At 43.0% G+C, this 20,065-nt stretch overlaps 1 protein-coding gene across 4 annotated transcripts in view; it reads left to right on the forward strand.

Annotated features, from left to right (window-relative positions):
* The first annotated feature begins 6,615 nt into the window (after positions 1 to 6,615).
* The window catches only part of LOC309331261 (uncharacterized protein), a 140,911-nt gene continuing 127,461 nt past the window's right edge, over positions 6,616 to 20,065 (forward strand). For all 4 annotated transcript variants that reach the window (XM_081843380.1, XM_081843381.1, XM_081843379.1 and 1 more), the window contains exon 1: positions 6,616 to 6,789. In XM_081843380.1, the coding sequence (XP_081699506.1) occupies positions 6,697 to 6,789 (93 nt within the window). In that variant the 5' untranslated portion in view covers positions 6,616 to 6,696. The remainder of the gene's footprint in view (positions 6,790 to 20,065) is intronic.

Here is a 20,065-nt window from a genome sequence, read left to right on the forward strand (position 1 = left end):
GTTGTAGTTCAACAACATCTGGGGACCCACAGGTTGAGAAAGGCTGTGGTAGAGCATCTGCATTACGTATAGAAGGTTCCAGGTTCAATCCCTGGTATCTCCAGGTAGGAATTGTAATGTTAGCTGCCTGAAACCCTGAAGAACTGCTGTGTTGATGTAGACAATACTGAAGTAGATGGACCAATGGTGTGACTCAATGCAAGCCAAGTTCCTATGTTCCCAAGAGCCAGGGCACGTAAATACAGGCCAAAATAGATCAATGGCGCATTCATCCAAATGATTGGTGTGCCTTCTGTTTCTTCTAAGTATGGCTGAGAATAAAATTAGCCACTTTCAATCCACTACACAGATATACAATCTGGATACGAGACTGTACATTTGCTGGAGCTTGACAAGTGAATTGCTGTGGCACTATTCACTGCCTTGAACAGCATTTTCTTCCACATCAGAGACAAAAACGAATGTATGGCTTGCTTTTTACGTTTAAAAAGTTCGCAAATATTCACAGGGCACTCAATGTGCTCTTCTATTTGGGTGAGAACCATGCAATACACAGAGATAAGACATTCTTCCACAGCTCCATTTATCAAAAGAATGTGCTCAGTTTTTGGACCCTCTTCCCTCAAGTATCTCGTCACATTTCCACCCACCTTAGGAAAGTTTCACACCAGAGGTATTTAGAAAATACTAGATTATTAGGCAATGGAAGTAGTAGCACATTTGATTTGCATGCAAGAGGCTTCATGTTTCATCCTCAGCATCTCCAGGTATGGCTGGACAAACTCCTGCCTGAAACCCTGGAGAGCTTCTGTCACTCAGAAGCTAGATGAACTATTGGTCTGACTAAGTATAAGGCAGCTTCCTATCTCCCATGTGTACCTGTTTGTCCTTTATTATAACAGGTGTTACAGTAACAAAAGAATATTCCAGGAGATCAGACATGAGAAAAGGCCTTTATACAAATTTACTTCAAAACATGATGTTTACATAATAGCAAGATATGCCCCAAGAGCATAGAACATATAGAAAAACCACATAAAATAGATTTTTCAGAAGCTTACTGAAAATTCTAAGGAGCTTATTGTTTCCTTAAAAGTATTACCCAATATTTCTGAGCTGTTACCATGGAGAAGAGGAGAAACTAGGAGATTTCCTGACTGTCAGGGAGTTCTCCTGTTAGGAGGGATCCAACCCTCAGGTGGTTGTTGCATAGCTGTCAACTTACAGATTTGAAAATAAGGGACCAGCAGCCTTGAAAATAAGGGACCAGCAGCCAAAATAAGGGACCTGCAGCCTCACCTGTTCCAGGCACTCCAGTCTTCCTGTCCTCCTGCAGTGTGGTCAAACTCATGCAGGTAGCTTCGAGAACACTGTCCAACCAACTTTGTAACCAGAGGTTCAACTGAATAGAATCTGAATCACATGCACCACAAGGCCTATGCAGCCTCAACTTAAGATGGCTCCCCAGCCTGGCTTTGCACTGCAAAGTTTGCAGCAGCACGTGCAACAAGATGGCATCCAGCATTCAAAAACCCCCTCAGCTTGCATTAACTAGCCACACACAAGGCATGCAAGCTCCACCCCCCAATCGTTCTTAGACTTCTTATTGGGTGAGCAACATAGCCAAGCAACACAGTTGGAGCCTCCCTCCTCCCTGGCCGGCAGGGAGGGAGGGAGAGGAGCTGCTTCCTTTGAAATTTAAGGGACATCATTTAAGGGACATTTAAGGGACATCCATCAATAAGGGACAGCATCGGGACATGGCGCTGGAATAAGGGACTGTCCCTTCAAATAAGGGACACTTGACAGCTATGGGTTGTTGTTTCTTTTGTTGTTGTTGTTTTAAAGAGATTTCCCAATTTGCACAAATTCTTGTCAGACAAATGAGTGCAAAGCATGCTTTGCTCCTTGCTTACAATTAGGGGCATTTTCTCCATACAGGTTAGTAGTTCTTATCTGCTATGCAGTAACTGAGAGGACAATCCAGTGGCCTTTGCACTTATTTAAATACCAACTTAGAAAATATTATTACTGCCTCTCAAACCCAAGGCTTCTCCAGTTTGTACAAAGGTTGCCTGTTAAGCACAACTCGGCTGATGGCTTAAACTGGCCCATTTTTAAAATTATTATTATTGAACAAATTATCAATCCATTTAATCAATTACAATATTTCCCCCCTCCCCCCATCCCTCCACAACAGCGGCAAGAGTCTTGATTGCACAAGGATGGAAGAATGAGGAAATCCCAATGAAAGAACGATGGCAAGAAAAATTGATGAACTATGCAGAGTTGGCTAAATTGACATACAAATTGCGGGACAAGGACAACTGCAACTTTAAGAAAGAATGGGAGCTTTTTACAAATTATCTAAAAAGACAACAAAATAAACTGGATTCCTTGGCAGGTTTTGAATAAATATCCACAAATTTATTAGGTGAACATATGATAGACAAAACAAAGATATGTATAATTTTATAATATGCAGAGAATGATATGTGTAAAGAAATCAGAGCTGAGGGAGCTGAGGGAAGTCTTTAGTGGGAGGCAAATTGGCCCATTTTTAACCGGCAGTCAATAGGGCCTGCTCTGAAGGCTTTCAGGACTGACTGCTGTCAGCTTGCAAAGGAAACAGGACAAGTCCTGACACCATGCTGTTCTTCTTTGGGTGGTTGTAGGCTCAGAGGTGAGGGGCATATGTATGGGCTAAAAAAGAAATGAATGTGGGAGATTTTGCAGTCAAACACCACTGCATGATTGCTAGTTGGTATTTGAAGGGGTTAAGGACCACAGAGTAGGGTCAGTGAGCTCATGCCCCATCACCCCCAGTGAGGGAGGAAGTGATGTATTTCTTCTCGTCTCTTCCTTTCCTCATTCTCTTCTTTGTGATTTGAGCCATGGAGGGAGTATGTGCCTCACTATAGCTCCCAGCTTCAAACGTGTCTGAAGCTACATTGCTGTATACCTGCTAAAGAATATTTTGCCTGCATTTTCTATTCTTGCAGCATAGGACAATGTGTGACTGAGACCTTAAATCCGTAAGTAAAGTATATATTTAATTTACTTCAGTGTGCAGTCTATTCACTGCAAACAGGGGTAGAAGGAGGTCAGCTGCTACATGCAAGTGATGCACAATAAAGAAAAGTTTAACAGCCTATATTAACTGCTTAACAATGATATTTAAATTCTGCTATGGGCTGTCTCTTGTCTGAGAGTCTGTAAAACCCCACACTTTTCCTTGTTCATGGGTCTATAGAGGAGTAAATATAATTAATATATTCTCTTCCAATTCCCATCAAAGAAAGCAGGACCACACACACCAGTTCCTGATTAAAAACATCCATGCACAGACCTTGGCTTGTGCTTGTCTAGCCAGCAAAGAGCTTCACGAACTCTAGCAGCTACCGTACATTTATCCTTTCCCTTTGAATGTTTTCCTGCTCAGCACTTCAGCCCCGGTTCTGATAAGTTCTTACAGTGATGATTTAGTTCTAGGATCAAAACAATTTCATGCTGCGTTTTCATTCTTTCAGCCATAAAAAATAAATAATGCCAACAGTACCTTACTTGTTAATCAGCCAGTCTTCTTCTGAACTCATTTGTCATGTTCCTAATTTTTAAAGAAGATAGAGCTAGTCTTCTTCTGAGCGGAACTCCTTATTGGTGCCACAAGGATCTTTAGGTAAAGTTTGAATATTGTTTTATGACTCTGAAACTCTGACTTGACTAATAATGAAGTGAAAAGGCAGAGAGAGAAAAACCAATGGGACTGAATCAAATTTAAGATGAGAATAAATCAATATCATCTTTGCCTGCTACTTTCAACATTCTGCTACAGGAACAACGGTAAGACAGACTCAATAGCAAGCTGTTCACAGCTAGAGACTTGCAAGATACAGGAAAGCACAAGACTGCATGATAAGAATTCTTAAGCAAGAGTTCAAAGGCCTCTGGGACAAAGATGAATGTTTTCCTCTAATCCATGATACTCTGATATGGCATTTTAGCACACATGCTATAATGGTGATGCTTGATTCCAACTTGAGTATGCAAAGATGGCAGAGACTGGGACAGTTAGTATGCTCAAACACCCTTCCACATACGGCCAGAGCAGAACTTCAGAAACACCTGAATAATAGCATAATTGTGGAGGTTTCTGACCCTAGAAGGCATCTGAAGATATAGTTAGCTTATACAGTTTGTGAAACAACACATTTTGGTTCGTCATAACCTTCCTTAGGGCATAAGATTAAAGTTGATGTGTCAAAGCAACCGAACTGTTTTAGGGAATTTTATTGTTTCAAGGACTATTACTTACTGCTGTTGGTAAAGCACTTAAAGCTTGGGCTTCTTAAAGATCAAAGAAAGCAATAGCTGCAAGTGGGTAACAGAAATGTCCATCAATTGGATGGCTGTTTTTCAGCAATCTATCCTTTTGTTTTTTCCTGTGCTGTCTCACCCTAATGCAAGGATCAGCAAGCTTTTTCAGGAGGGGGCTGGTCCACTATTCCTCAGACCTTGTGGGGAACCGGACTATATTTTGAAGAAGAAAAAAAAATGAATTCCTATGCCCCACAAATAACTCAGAGGTGCATTTTAAATAAAAGGACACATTCTACTCATGTAAAAACACCAGGCAGGCCTCACAAATAACCCTGAGATGCATTTTAAATAAAAGGGCACATTCTATTCATGTGAAAACATGCTGATTCCTGGACTGTTCGTGGGCTGGATTTAAAAGGCGGTTGGGCCGGATCCGGCCCCCAGCCCTTAGTTTGCCTACCCATGCCCTAATGTGTATCAGTGCATGAATTATGGGGAAAAGAATAAACATAACCTTTACGAAATTCACATGCAATTTAGCTAAACCATACCCCCAAAACTTTAATAAAAGCTGTAGCTAAGACATACATCACAAAAGCTGCTCTTCAGAAATCTGAGCAGTGGTGTATATACTTTGTTAAAAAAATTGAATAAATTATATATGCAATTGGGGCGGTGGGGGGGGGAGTTTATACATGTCACTGTTACTACTTCCCTACTATTCCTATTAGTACTGCTGCCTCTACTTAGAATACCAGACTGGTGAAAAATATAATACCTGCATTTTTTTCTGTTTTTTTTGCTTCTGATAAGTTGCAGCTTCTTTTCAGCCTTAAAATACAAGAGGCTTTAAAAATAAGAAGCTAAGCACATTGCTGCTTTCACAGAGCACCTAGCCACATTAATCCAAATGTTTATTATGAGGCATCCACCACTGCTATAATTGTTGATGGCTGATTTCTTGAGAAATGCAGTGCTGTGCCAATTGGTTGCTTCTGAGCGTATTTGTAAACTGTTACTAATGGTGGAGTATACTTCAAATAATGTTTACATAGGAGAACAGACTTAAAGGAAATCTAGTTGTTCTCTAGCACTGTGAGCAGCTGGAAAACACCTTCAGAAACTTAAAAAAAAATATACACCCATCCCTAAGTCTACCTCATACCTCCATATTTGCGTGTGGAGGTCCCCAAGCCACCCCTCAAAATAATTCACACATCACACATAATTTTAGTTTAAGGTTTTTGGCATAAAATTTTGGGCCACAACTTTATTAAAATTACAAATTCTGTGAGCGGTTGCTTAGGCATTGGTTATGACTATCTGTCCCCCCGCCTGGGACAGAACTGACATTCCAAACTCCATCGGAAGCCAGTGAAGGGGAAGACAATGTTGGGGATCAGTTGAGCTGAGCGTCAGTCCCTCACCGCTCACCCCATCTGCTCCCCAAGGCTTGCCGGCCCTGGTCCCGTTTCAGGGATTGGACGAAATCATGGCAAGCCCCAGGATTCCTTTAAGGGAATTCCCTTCCAGCACCATTGGAGGGGCAGGCACAGCCTATCCTGACCCCTCCTCCACCAATTTTTATAACCAATGCCTAACTGCAACCTTACAAGTTGTGACGAATTGCTAAGTAGTAGGCAAAAACCAAGTGGCACCAGCCAATCAGCCAAATGGCAAAATTCCTACTAGGCCCCTGCCCCAACGGCAGACGACCCCATGACAGGCAAAGCAAGGTCAACCGGAACACAGGGCGGGCGGGCGGGCGGGTGATCCAATGCACTCAGCAAAAGAGAAAGGAAAAGGCTAATTGCTCCAATACAGTGGTACCTCGCAAGACAAATGCCTTGGAAGACGAAAAACTCGCAAAACGAAAGGGTTTTTCATTTTTTGAGTTGCTTTGCAAGACGGATTTCCCTATGGGCTTGCTTCGCAAGACGAAAACGTCTTGCAAGTTTGTTTCCTTTGTCTTGCGAGTTTGTTTCCTTTTTCTTAAAACCGTGCATTCACTTCGAGGAGCAACTCATAGCACACGGTGTGGTAGCCTTTTTTGAGGTTTTTGAAGACTTTGTTGCTTTTTGAAGCTTTTCCAAAGTCCGTGCTTCACAAGACGAAAAAATCTCAAGACGGAAAAACTCGCAGAACAAATTAATTTCGTCTTGCGAGGCACCACTGTATTTAAAACCTTTGGTCCCACCCACCCAAATTGCAACATACAATTTGCCCCAGCAACCCGGTCAACCAATCGTTGCTTCAGGCACTAACTATTTAACCTGCCTGGCAACAGAGGTTTGGCATGGTAGACCCCACTGCAACCCGTGTTCTCATTTAGGGGAGAACACGATTTATGATTCTTTGTGAAGCAGTTGGCATTCCATGAAAAGAGAAAGGAGAGGTAATGCCCAATTTTGCCAGCAGAAGAATGCAGATGATGGAAACGAGGAGGGCACAGGCAGAGGAGAATCTGAGGTGAGAAAAATTATTCAAATGCCCATTTAAACTCTCAGAGTGGAACTCTTCCCAAAGCTTCATTCTGCCTGACTCATTTTTATAAGTCATCTGGGCATGTGGCAAGGTCTGTTTGCTCAGATATGGGTACAAGGGAGCAAAAGATAGAGGGGCTGCTCCACATTTAGAAAGCAAATTAAATATATGTTGCTTGACAAGACACTTAATAAGGGGTGTCGGGACTACATATGCAGAATGTATAAACCGTGGTAATTAAGCTTTAGTGGAGACAATTTAGGCTGTCAGTCTAAATGCTTATGACATTCCCTTCCTAATTTTGTCTGCCTTTGCAGTGTGAATCAGTCTATTTAAATTAGTTTATGCAACAAAACAAAACATATTTTTTTTCTAAGCAGGATAATCCAGGTATCTTCTAGAGCAGAAACACAAAAACACACTTTTTGGTGTGCAATGCAAAAGACAGTTATTCCTGCAAAGTACATGAGGAATTGCCATAACAGGATTGTGTGTGTGTTCAAATAAAATCCTCTGGAGACAGTTATGAAGTTTTGCAATATTTCTGGATCCCTTTGCTTGTATATTCCTAGTATTTAAATGCTGGCATAAAGCCCTGCCAAAGCAGCTCACATAAGCATTTATAATCTTAAAATACAAATAAAACAATCTCATAACTACAAGATTATAAACAGCAGTGTGCTCTTATTTGTGTGTTTGTATAACCTTGTATAGCAATTCTGATCAAACAGATTAAAACACCCACTTCAAACAATTAAATACCCAGCTCAGCAACTTATTGAAATCGAAAAATCTTTGCAGTCCTGTTTTAAAAGCTAATAAAGATGGGGGCAAGATGTATATGCCTTGGGGGAGAATTCCACAAATATGGGGCCATCACTGAACTGGTTCTGTCTTTACTGTCCATCAGTCTAAAATATCTTAATGGTGGACTCATGAGCAGGGCTGCCCCTGCAGCCAATATTAAAGCCCAGGTGGGTTTGTATGGGTGCAGGTAGTAACTGTGATATAATAAAGCAGTAACATGGGGAAGCAGAGCAGTGATGGGTTAGCATAGCATAGCACTGTAGAGTTGGAAGGGACCCTGAGGATCATCTAGTCCAACCCCCTGCAATGCAGGAATATGCAGCTGGACCATACAGGGATTGAACCTGCAACCTTGGCGTTATCAGCACCATGGTCTAACCAACTCAGCTATCCAGACTCTCTTCCTCCTATGTTGAGGGAATGATGATATCACGTACTGGAGTGGCATTTACTATTTGCTAGTGTTATCAAAGCTACCAATATGAGTTTGAGCAAACTGCGGGAGGCAGTGGAAGACTGGAGTGCCTGGCGTGCTCTGGTCCAGGGAGTCACGAAGAGTCGGACACGACTAAACGACTAAACACACCAACAAAATTGATGTAAACTTGGGTGGAGAAGGGCTGGCCATATTCTTCCTCATTCTGGTGATATGTATAGCATTTCTGTTAAAAGTATAGCAGTAATTCCTAAATTTGCATCTATCTTTATAAATATAAACCCTTATAAACATGGCATTCACAAATTTTATGCACATTTCTTTTTTTCATGTAGTGTAGTGGTTAAGAGCGGTAGACTCGTAATCTGGGCAACCGGGTTCGCATCTCCACTCCTCCACATGCAGCTGCTGGGTGACCTCGGGCTAGTCACACTTCTCTGAAGTTTCTCAGCCTCACTCACCTCACAGAGTGTTTGTTGTTGGGGAGGAAGGGAAAGGAGAATGTTAGCTGCTTTGAGGCTCCTTAGGGTAGTGATAAATCCAAACTCTTTTCTTCTTATCAAAATTTTAAAATTATAAGAGAAGAAGAAAAAATACAGATGGAAAAGTAACAAAGTAAAGAAAGAGAGAGAGAAGGTTCTGTGGAGGGTGGTACTGGACATTATGCAGCTTCAATACAGACATGTATCAACAGAAGTCTAGTGTCCAGATCAAGGGAAGTAATACTACCACTCTATTCTGCCTTGGTCAGACCACACCTGGAGTACTGTGTCCAATTCTGGCCACCATAATTTAAGAAGGATATTGACAAGCTGGAACGTGGTCAGAGGAGGGCAACCAAGATGATCTAGGGTCTAGAAACCAAGCTTTATGAGAAGTACTTGAAAGAGCTGGGTGTGTTTAGCCTGGAAGAGACTGAAAGGAGATATGATCGCCACCTTCAAATATCTGAAAGGCTGTCACATGGAATCACAGAATCTTAAAGTTGGAAGGGAACCATGGGTCATATAGTCCAGCCCCCTGCAATGCAGGAATCTCAGCTAAAGAATCCATGACAGATGGCCACCCAACCTCTGTTTAAAAACCTCCAAGAAAGGAGTTTGAGTCCTACCCTCCAGAGTAGGAGAAAACAAGCATGTTCCCTCCTCCATGTGACAACGGACTCCCTTGGGAGGTTGTGGACTCTCCTTCCTTGTCAGTTTTTAAGCAGAGATTGAATGGCCATCTGACATGGATGCTTTAGCCGAAATTCCTACATTGAAGGGGGCTGGTCTAGATGACGCTTCCAACTCTACAGTTCTGTTATTCTATAGTACATAAGTACAGTTGTGCCTCGCAAGATGAAAAGAATCCGTTCCGCGAGTCTCTTCATCTTGCGGTTTTTTCGTCTTGCGAAGTGAGCCCATTAGCGGCTTAGTGGATTAGCGCTATTAGCGGCTTAGCGGATCAGCTGATAAGCGGCTTAGCGGATCAGCTGATAAGCGGCTTAGTGGATCAGCTGATAAGCGGCTTAGCGGATCAGCTGATAAGCGGCTTAGCAGCTTAGAAAAAGGGGGGGGGGGAGGAAAAAACCCCGGCAGGAACTCGCAAGACATTTTCGTCTTGCGAAGCAAGCCCATAGGAAATTTGTTTTGCTAAGCACCTCCAAAATGGAAAACCCTTTTGTCTAGCGGGTTTTCCGTCTTGCGAGGCATTCATCTTGCGGGGCACCACTGTACAGCAGATTATTTTTGAGGTGTACTGAAATATACTCAGAGTCACAAAGTGATTTCATGCTCTTTATTCAGCTCATAGTGGTGAGGAGGAATGAATGAAAGTCCCCTCAAAGTATCTGCTCTATATACATTATTTACACAATGGGCTGCACATGATTGGCTAATTCCGGAATTCTACTGTAAGCCAATCAGGTTGTGGATTCACTTCTATCTGGAGCATGATTGGGTGCTTCCTGCCAACCAATCATACTGCTGCATTGTTCTAGGACCAATCAGACTGCTGCATTTTGAATCCTATTGTTCTGGGACCAATCAGACTGCTGCCTTTTGGATCCTATTGTTCTGGGACCAATCAGACTGCTGCAGTTTGGATCCTATTCGACTCAACACATAACATGTACTTTTGTTGTTTTTTAGTCGTTTAGTCGTGTCCGACTCTTCATGTCCCCATGGACCAGAGCACGCCAGAAAAGCAAATACTGCAATTACTACCAGTATGTTGAGGTGGATCAGATAAATTGTTAATCTTAATCCCCTGGTTTTCTTATCATGTGTGCACTTTATGTACTGTACAGTACAGTTCAAGCCCTTTTGGCCCCTCCTGGGAGCATCAGGGGTTTTAGCGAATGCAGACCCACTGAAATTAGTAGATGTGGCGAACTTTAATTTAATTTAAATGGATCTACTCTAAGTAGAAACCCATTCTTCTCTTTTTTGTGATGCAGTTTCTCTACTTTAGTGATGCAGTTCATTCATTTGCAGCTGTCAGAACATAGACCTGTGGTCTACAAACCGCTTATTCCCTTTACTCCTGCATAAAAATTAAAGGTGGCTTTCAAAATGTACCATGCAGAAAACAGCTTTGCAAAGCATAAGAAATACATGCTGAGCAGGCAATTATAAGCTTTCTCCCAGAAATGAGAATTTTAACTGCAAGTAAATGACTTGAAAGATAACAGGCTCAGTGAGCATAATGGCTTTTAGGCAGATGGGGGATAATGCTTCCCTTAAAAAAGAAGCTTGTACAATAACTATAATATTTTACTCTTCTATGACACTTTCATCTTTATTTCGCAAACAACGTTTATTGGTAAGCCAGTATTTCTTTCTAATCAGATCTTTTGGCAACTGCGTATGCTCTGTGTTTTGTGAAAAGCAGCTGCATTTTGGAGCAAATGAATTTTGATAGCTTAGAATACGTTGGTGCATCTTGGAACAGTTATATGAATGCATATAATTTGCATTTTTCTCTTTTGTGGTCCCCCACACCCCCCCCCCTCAGCATCTCCTATGAGCAGCAATGGAATGCTGGTCATGCTCAGCCTTACAGTGGCTGGTCCATTACAATTTGCTGACCTGTTCCCACTAGTCTTTTGTGAGTGTTAGAACTGTTTCTCTCCTGAGTGGAAGATCCCGAGACAAAGGGGTGGAAACAGAGGGTGATACCTGGCGCATTGCCAGGACGGGTTCAGCTGCAGGTCAACACAGAGACTCAGAGACAAGTAATAAATGTAATTCTTTGTTCAAGAAAACAGCATGCAAGCAGAGACTGCCCCCCGCCCAGGTGTCAGGACTGACAATCTGCATCTCCTACTTCCTCCTATGTCTCCTCCGCAGCTGGATGTCTCCCAGGCATAGCTTAAGGCCTTAAGGGGCCACCTGTGCCCTTTATTCTGCTACACACATAGGTGCCGACTCCATGGGGCCTGAGGGGGCCCAAGCCCCCTCAAAAATTCGTTTGGGGGGGCTCTGCCCCCCCAATAATTTAAGAAAATTATTAGTTATATTATGCTTTGTAAAATCACAAAATTATGTTGGTATTTTTTATTTTCCTTGTTTGACGATAGTTACCTTTTAAAATACATTCAGTAATGAGTTAAAACAAAGCCACTCCCGATCTAGAGAGGGGGTGGGGTTGCGGGCTCTCGACCCATCAACAATCTCGCGAGAAGCGGGGATTCCCCCTAGCTCATTAATATTCACCGCCCACGGCGGCAGCCAATCGGCTGCCGCAAAGGGCGGGCCCTCACAGGTTCACTTAAGGTCGGGGCAGCCGGGGCTCGCCCCTTTCCTTCCCCCAGCAGCAGCGGTTTGGAGGTCTTGGGCCCCCCCAATATTTTTTATAAGTCGGTATGGGCCCCCGCCCCCCCAATATTTTTTATAAGTCGGCGCCCCTGGCTACACACAAGGCTCTTCAAGACCTTGGAGACAAAGGGGCAGGGGAACTTACTACAGTAGGAAATGCAAGCTCCATGGATGCTTCTGACACCTCGGCCCCTCCTTCACGGCTTCATATGCAGAGTCTGAATTGCTTCCTGAATCTGGCACTTCTCTCTCACTCAAGCCTGTTGCTTCTTCAGCATCCAGTCATTCTTTATCCTCAGATCTTTTCTCAGGGTTCCACCACCACTCCCCTAGCTCTAAGCCTTCTTCTTCTGGGGAACCTCCCATCACTCCTTGTCATCCAGCCAGTCCCTGACACACATCAGGAGACAGAGCCTGGTAGGATAGGAAAAGAACATATAAGGTTGGTTAGCCAACATGGTGCCCGCCAAATGTTGATGGACCGGACCACAATTCCCATCCTCCCTGAGTCTTAGCCAAGCCAGCTGGGGCTGATGGGAGTTGGAGTCCAGTAACATCTGGAAGGTACCATGTTGGATACCCCTATTATAAGGTGTCCACTTACACATTGCCAAAAGAGAGGAATCATTACCAAAACAGAGGATACAGATTTGCATAAAGCTTATGTATGCTTTTTATGCACACATAATATGTGTGATGCTCAGTCTGCTATATAGTTGCAAATCTATATAAATTTCTCCTAACATACACATTTTGGTAGGCTATGCCAATACACTCTTAACCCTCGTGTATGCACTTTTGTAAATGTTCCTTAGCTGGAGAAATGCACAATGAGGTATGGATTTGAAAGGATGGCCGTGTTTTTGTTTGTGTATTGTTTCAGAAAGTGTGAATTAAGCAGGTTTGCTTTTAAATGCAAATTGAAATGAGTTTCTCTTCATTCCTAATCTTGGCTGCTGATTTGTTATATTTTGTAGCTAAAATTAATGTTTTCGACAAGTTTGTAGTCTGAAAAGAGCAACAAGAAGTTGGACGTTCTGTGGGCAGTGATAAGGCTACTGTGGCCTGTATAGCCAGCATGGTACAATGGTTACAACCCCAGATTTGGGCTGCAGATATAGACACACTTAACTGAGATTGTCATTGAATTCAGTGGTGTTTACTTCTGAGTAGACCTTTTTAGGATTGAAGTCTTAGAGCAGCAGTGCTTGAATTAAGCTGACAATAGAGGGGGTGTTAGAACCTCTGCCTTGCGCACCCTGAGCTACCAATGCTGCCATTCTGTTCACACAACAACACTTCTCCTCCCTCTCCCCTTCCCTGCATTCCCCTCTGCACCCTCAAAATCTGCTCCAGAGAATTGGAGAACCCCAGAGCAGTTTTCTGGGGACATAGAAAGGCACCATTTTACGTTCCAGCCTGTATTTGTCACATACAGCACTGTTTCTGTTCACCTGCAGTTCATCTTCTTCCAAAAAACTACATCATTCATCATTCACCATGGAAAAATAACTTTCACAATTTATGTGATTAATTGCATAAGTTATGTACATTATATTGTCATTATATTATCCCACCCCATTCATTTCAATGCAAAGGAAACATAATGCTAAGGGAGGGGGGCAATCAATTGTGCGTCATTTGCAGACTAAAAACAACAGCTGTATTAGTGGGATTGGTTTCCTTTCCAAACATGGGACAAATACGTGAACATTGGCAATTTCTGTGCATGTTTATTTTCATCAGGATTCTCCAACATCCCTATTTTGTTTACTTTATCTACTATAGAAGAATGTGGGGAGAGAACAATTTGTTTCAATGATGAGATCTGTGGCATTTTTAAATGGTAATTTCTATTTTGGTACATATTGCTTAATATATTATCTTGAAAAATAATATATACAAACCCCCACTAGCCCACTTAGCTAATTAAAAACAGGACTCATCATCCTAATTAGATCTGTTTTGATGTTTTAGCATTTTTTCCCATGGAACATTTCCCTCTTCCTCTCTTTCCCAACTCACATTGCTCCCATGGATTCTCATTATTCACAATTAGATATTGGAATATGTGTGTTTCATAAAGAGGAGCAAGCAAAGCCCTTGCAAAACATGAAGCACATTTGGAAAAATGGGAACTTGATTGGTTCTTTAGTTCCTATACTGCTTAATACATTTAAAAGTATCTCTGCGCAATGTATAGAAAACTGAAGCAACAACAGACAACTTAAAATACCACAAAACACAGCTATAGATAAAAAATGCTACATTAGTACAGATTTACTGATATATAAAAATCAATATCAATTCATCAATATCAATCAAATCAATATCAATTCTGACATACCCTCCCTCTCAACCTCCAGGTTCTCACACCTGGTGCAAACAAACTCTCAGCTCACTCACCAAAGTCTCACTATGATAAGAGTTCTTGGAAACATCACCCTTGTCTCTCACCCTGGACTTGCTATTTTATGGGCAGGTCCAAGGGGGGTGGCACTTCCTCAGGCTGCCCATAGGTATGTCCCATTCCACACAGGTATGTCCCATTCCAGGTTGGCTGAGTTTCCCAGGCTGTTCAAAGAACGCGAACAACCCTCTGTCCTGTCCTGGCTGGTGTGGTGATAGGACAGGGATGGGAGCATCTGACCCACCTTAGCAATAACTGGAGGGCCAAAAGCTCCCCACATCTGAATAAAGCAGAGTTTTAATGTCCTTAAATTAGTTTTCTGGTAGCTGTGGAAAGGGTAGGATTTTCCCAGTGTAGGAATTTGTGGAGGGTTGTGAAGAAACAGCTCAGTTGGTTAGAGGCTGGTGCTGATAATGCAAAAGTTGCAGCTGCATATTCCTGCATTTCAGGAATGGCAAGATGATCCCGAGGGTCCCTTGCAATGCTACAATTGTATGATTCTATGATACCTCTCTCTAAGAGAAAACTGCATTGGAAGAAGAAATCACAACACTTTTGAAAGGTGCTGGCTTGGATCCAATGGTGGCATTGTGCAAGGTGAAAGAAAGAGAAGTGAGGGTGCCCAGTTTAACTAGTTGCCCCTTCTCCCTACATACAAACTATGCAATTCTGCAGAGTCCCCACCCCTGGGGCAGTAGCTGTTGGAAGAGGGAGGAGCAGGGTCCTGTAGCAGGATGTGGGTAGTAAGAAACCCCTGTTATGAACCAAGCTGTGTGTTAGAGAGGGAGAGGGAGTGAACAAACAATTACCAGGATGGTCTGTGCTTCACACTTGAAACACAGTGTTTATTCTCAGTACATTGAAATACATTATGACTTGACAGAAAAGAGGGGGCAGGGTGAAGCAAATTACTTTGCCTTTTAAATCAGGAGAAGAGGAAGCTTTGGAATGGTTGAATACTTGGCAAACCACTGGCAGTGCAAACTTCAAGACAATTAAGGACTTGGGCTGAAGCTGATTTATGACTATGAGTCGCTGTATTTCAGTAAACCATTGTCCAGGACAGAGTGCAAGTACTGTACCATCCCTGGCTATGATTTATGGCATTATGTTAGTATCATTGGTCCAGGATAATTGCACCAGTGCATTCCTACCTAATGAAAACTTTGGTCACTCAGCATTTTTCATATTGACTGGCTAGCAGCAACTATATACGATCTTAGCCCTACACAGAGATGCCAGAGTTCAACCCTTAGACTTGTAGCGTGCAAAACATGTGCCCTATTGTTCAACTGCAGCCATTTCCTCATAGGGTGATGCTACCGTAGTAAATGTATTGAACCGTACTACTGTAGTAAATGCAGCCATCATTACCGGATGCAGCATGGTGGATGTGCCTATTAATTTAAATGCATGGCTTGCATCTAAACCCATTGACAGAAGGCTTATCAGTAACTGCCAGCTGCAACAGTTAAATAGAGTTCCCATGTTCATGGGCAACATACATCCGTATAGTGGTGGAATCAAAGAATTATCAGGTTGAGGACAGTTGACTATGTACCATTTTTGAACTTTACAGAGCAAAAGACAAGAAGGGTGAGGTGCCTGCAAAATTATCTTTGTAAGAAATAATATATTGTGCTTTAATGCCCCAAGCATTTTTTTAAAAAAAACGATTTTTACCTTCCACTATAAAATTTTCAAACCAGACACCATCCTTGAAAACATCTGTAGTCATGGCCCATGAAGTCTTTGTGCATGAGGTGGGGTGTTGCCACTACACTGCCCTCTTGGTTGCCATGATGCTTCCACCCTCTAGGACTGGTATAGGCAAGAGCACGCTGGTTTGGCTTGGGCATGGGCATACAAGCCTGCCCCCAACCCAGTGCTTTTGCCCCCTTGACATCACACTGCCCCACCCCACCCTGGCCCCAACAAGTGGCAGCACTGCCACACCTAGAGGGTGACACAGCAGCACCTTACCCCAAGCATTGCAACTGTTCCTTTGTTAGAAGCATAAAACTAGACAAGGTAGACAAGCCTTCTTCATCCTGGTGTCATCCAGATGTTTTGGACTACAACCCTCATCATCCCTTACCATTGGTAATGTTGGCTATGCCTGATGAAATGTAGTCCAATAAAAACTGGAGGGCACCAGGTTGGGGAAGGCTGAGGTAGATCTTGATCTCATGTTCTTTTGAGTGTACTGAGTGAACACACTTTATGTCAAGAAATACTTCTATGTGGCAATGACCACAAAGAACATTTCCAATTTGCTTTGCTCCATTACATCAGGGAGAAGACTCTGTGGACGTCAATAGTGGCTGGAATTTTCCAGCATCTTCATAAATAACTGCAGAGCCTCCATTTTTGGATATATCAACAGAGATCTTTCTATTTGTCAATCCAATGTAGTCCAGTGACAAGTTAAACCATCAGATGATTTACAGCTTGGGGGGGGGGACTCTCATCTGAAAAAGTAAGCTTCTCAAAGTGATTTCTATGTGTGTGTGCCAAGATGATTTACTTAAAATTTCTTGTCATCTGAATTGGTCATGCCACTTAGCAAATAATCTCCAGATCCAAGTAATGCATAAAAGGTCTCTCATGTTTCATTTTGCTGAATCAATACTTATTGCCATTGTTTCAATTAAGGAGGTTGATTGCAGTAAGCTCACGGCAGTCAACAAGATGCCATTGTGATCCATCAAAGGAAGTGATTCACTAACCTTGAGGGAAGGAGGAACTAAAAATAGCATTGCCTGCAATCCTTTTCTTCTACACACAGCTTCCTTGCAACTTCCAGTAATCAGAATCCTGTCGAAAATAAATTTTATCTGACCACTCTTCAGTGGCTCACAGAGCAAACAGCCATAGATGTTTCCAGTTATTTACATCACTGAACCAGCATTGATGGCTAAGCATTGGAGGCTAAGGATGGAAGTAGAATCCATTGAACTGGGGTTCTGAAGTAGAATCTCTCAAGCTTTACTGCCCAGACCGTGGTATGGCTTGCGCTGGGTTGAACCTTCAGTGATAATTTTGGACCATTCAGGAGCATATGGCAAGGGGTTAGCAAGCTTGTTCAGGAGGGGGACAGTCCATTGTCCCTCAAACCTTGTGGTGGGCCGGACTATATTTTTTGGGGGGAAATGAACGAATTCCTATGCCCAACAAATAACCCAGAGATGCATTTTAAATAAAAGCACACATTCTACTCATGTAAAAACACGCTGACTCCTGGACCATTCGCGGGCTGGATTTAGAAAGCGGTTGGGCCAGATCCAGCCCCCAGGCCTTAGTTTGCCTATCCATGGGTTGAACTATGCAGTAGATGACCATTGGGATCACTTCTAAGCCTACAGTTCTATGAGTCAGCTCAGTCCAGTGTACAGCCTGTCAACACTTCCTGGAACTCTGAAAACAACTACCAGAAAGGCAGAAACCTGGACATACCGCTAACAGCTATGCTTGAAGATGATGCTTAGTAACAGGTCTTCATTGTGTGGGGGAAAATCAGTTGTCCTGTGCAGACAAGATGAAATGGGTGGATCAGCTCCTGGCTGAGGGAATGAGATTTGGCCTCATGGTCCCCCCTTTGTGTCCTAATCAGGGGGAACTTTCATGTACCTAGGATTGCTCTACATGGGGATACCTCCAGGTTACAACAGTGACTATCCACATATTTCATGTGGTCTGCACAGGGCAATTTGTTCTGTAAGTTTTCAGATGTTTGATGATAGCCATAGGTATATTAGGAATGAGAATTTATATCCTGACTTAGGGGTCATGAGAGAGGTTGAATAAGTTGGCTGAGGCTACCTCTGGTTTGCTTTCCCTGTACATAAACCTCAACAATTCTTCTGCATATGTGATCTATGACTAACGGAACCTTAAGACATAAATCATTTTAATGGGATTTCCTATATTAAATCAAACTGGAATTCTCTAGTGCAAAATGCTCTCTCTCGGATTAGTCAGTTACAACTGGCTCAACAAAGATGTTCAAACCCTTCAAGAGACAGTAATGTGTGGTGGGGAAGATATGCTCCAGCTACTTTTCAGAGCTTGCGTAGAGCTCATCATAATCTGCATATAAAGGACCACTTTTGCCACCAGTTGACTGGGTTTATGCCAAAGGTAGGGATTCTCAGGTCAGGTGGGTCAAATGCACCTCCAATCCTTTGTTCTCCAGGACTCTCCTCAGCCACACCTCTCACCATCTCTTCCATGCGCCTTCCTCATGTGTTTCTCCCTGGCTGGAATGTATCCTTGAACTCTGATGATGCTTCTTACTTGCCTGGATGGAGAACAGAGAGGGGTATAAACAGGGCCAGGCCAAGACACTTTGGCACCTGAGGTGGACCCCATAATGGTACCCCCTCCCTACCAGGGAAGAAGGGATGAGGGAAGCTCTTCATCAGAAACAAGGGGGAAAGAAAGCTCTACATTAGGATCTGCTGCCCCTGTGGATCCCCTGTGGATCCTGCTGCCTGAGGCAGTTGCCTCACCTTGCCTCATGGTTGGGCCAGACCTGGGCATATGAAAATGTGTGCAGACACCTGCTTACTGTAAAATTTACACACACACACACACTTTTGCATCTAGCCCAACCCACTACGGACATGTGGCCCTCAGAAGAGAATGTGGCTCTCAGGCTAAAAATTGTCCCCCGTCTTTAGTTTGGACATTCCAATAAGATATGGAGCTCCTCCTCATTACATTTCTTGATGTCTCTGGCCTGCCTTCAGCCCCCTTCCTATAAGTAAACTTGCATAACATGATATCTTCCAATTCATTTGTAAATCTAAAACAGCTGCAGATGAAATCTGAGATGCAGTGTTAATTGATCTTGAAATGATCAATATTCCCATTTGAATTGAAGCATTCCTTGTAAGTTATGGTTAAATTTAAATCTATTGATCTAAATTTTTTATAGTTAGCTTTTCAAATTATTTCCCCCTACAGCAGCTTACATTAAAAAGGCCACACTCAGTGTGATCTTTCAGTGGACAGGCAATTGTATCCCACTGCCCTGCTGAGAGCCTGAGGGCCCTGCCCCTGCCTCTCTGCACTGGGCCCAGTGAGGGGCCTGACAGGCTTCAGAAAGACTGCAGCTGCTGCTCCTCAGCAGAGTGCTGCTTCTTCTTTTAAATTGTTTTTAATTTTTTTAAAAATGTCTTTTTATTTTTTTTTAGTGTGTTAACAGTTTTTAACCTACATCCTATGCCCTTTTTAAAATGGGGGGTTGGGGTTGGGCTGCTTTCGATTTTTTTTATTGTGTGCTTTGTGGTTTTGTGTTCTGATTTTATCATGTGGTATAGGGCAGTATAGAGGGACGTGGGTGGCGCTGTGGGTAAAACCACAGTGCCTAGGACTTGCTGATCGTATGGTCGGCAGTTCGAATCCCCACGGCGGGGTGAGCTCCCGTCTTTCGGTCCCAGCTCCTGCCCACCTAGCAGTTCGAAAGCACCCTTAAGTGCAAGTAGATAAATAGGTACCGCTTTATAGCGGGAAGGTAAACGGTGTTTCCGTGTGCTGCGCTGGTGCTGGCTTGCCAGAGCAGCTTCATCACGCTGGCCACGTGACCCGGAAGTGTCTCCGGACAGTGCTGGCCCCCGGCCTCTTAAGCGAGATGAGCGCACAATCCCAGAGTCGGACACGACTGGCCCGTACGGGAAGGGGTACCTTTACCTTTACCTATAGGGCAGTATATAAATACTACTACTACTACTATTATAACTATCTTCTAGATGATGATCAGCCATAGACATTATGTAACACTACAAGATGCACAGACTTGGTTTG

The sequence above is a fragment of the Podarcis erhardii genome (genome assembly GCF_964252035.2).
Source record: "Podarcis erhardii genome assembly, chromosome: 16".
Taxonomy (NCBI): Eukaryota; Metazoa; Chordata; class Lepidosauria; order Squamata; family Lacertidae; genus Podarcis; species Podarcis erhardii.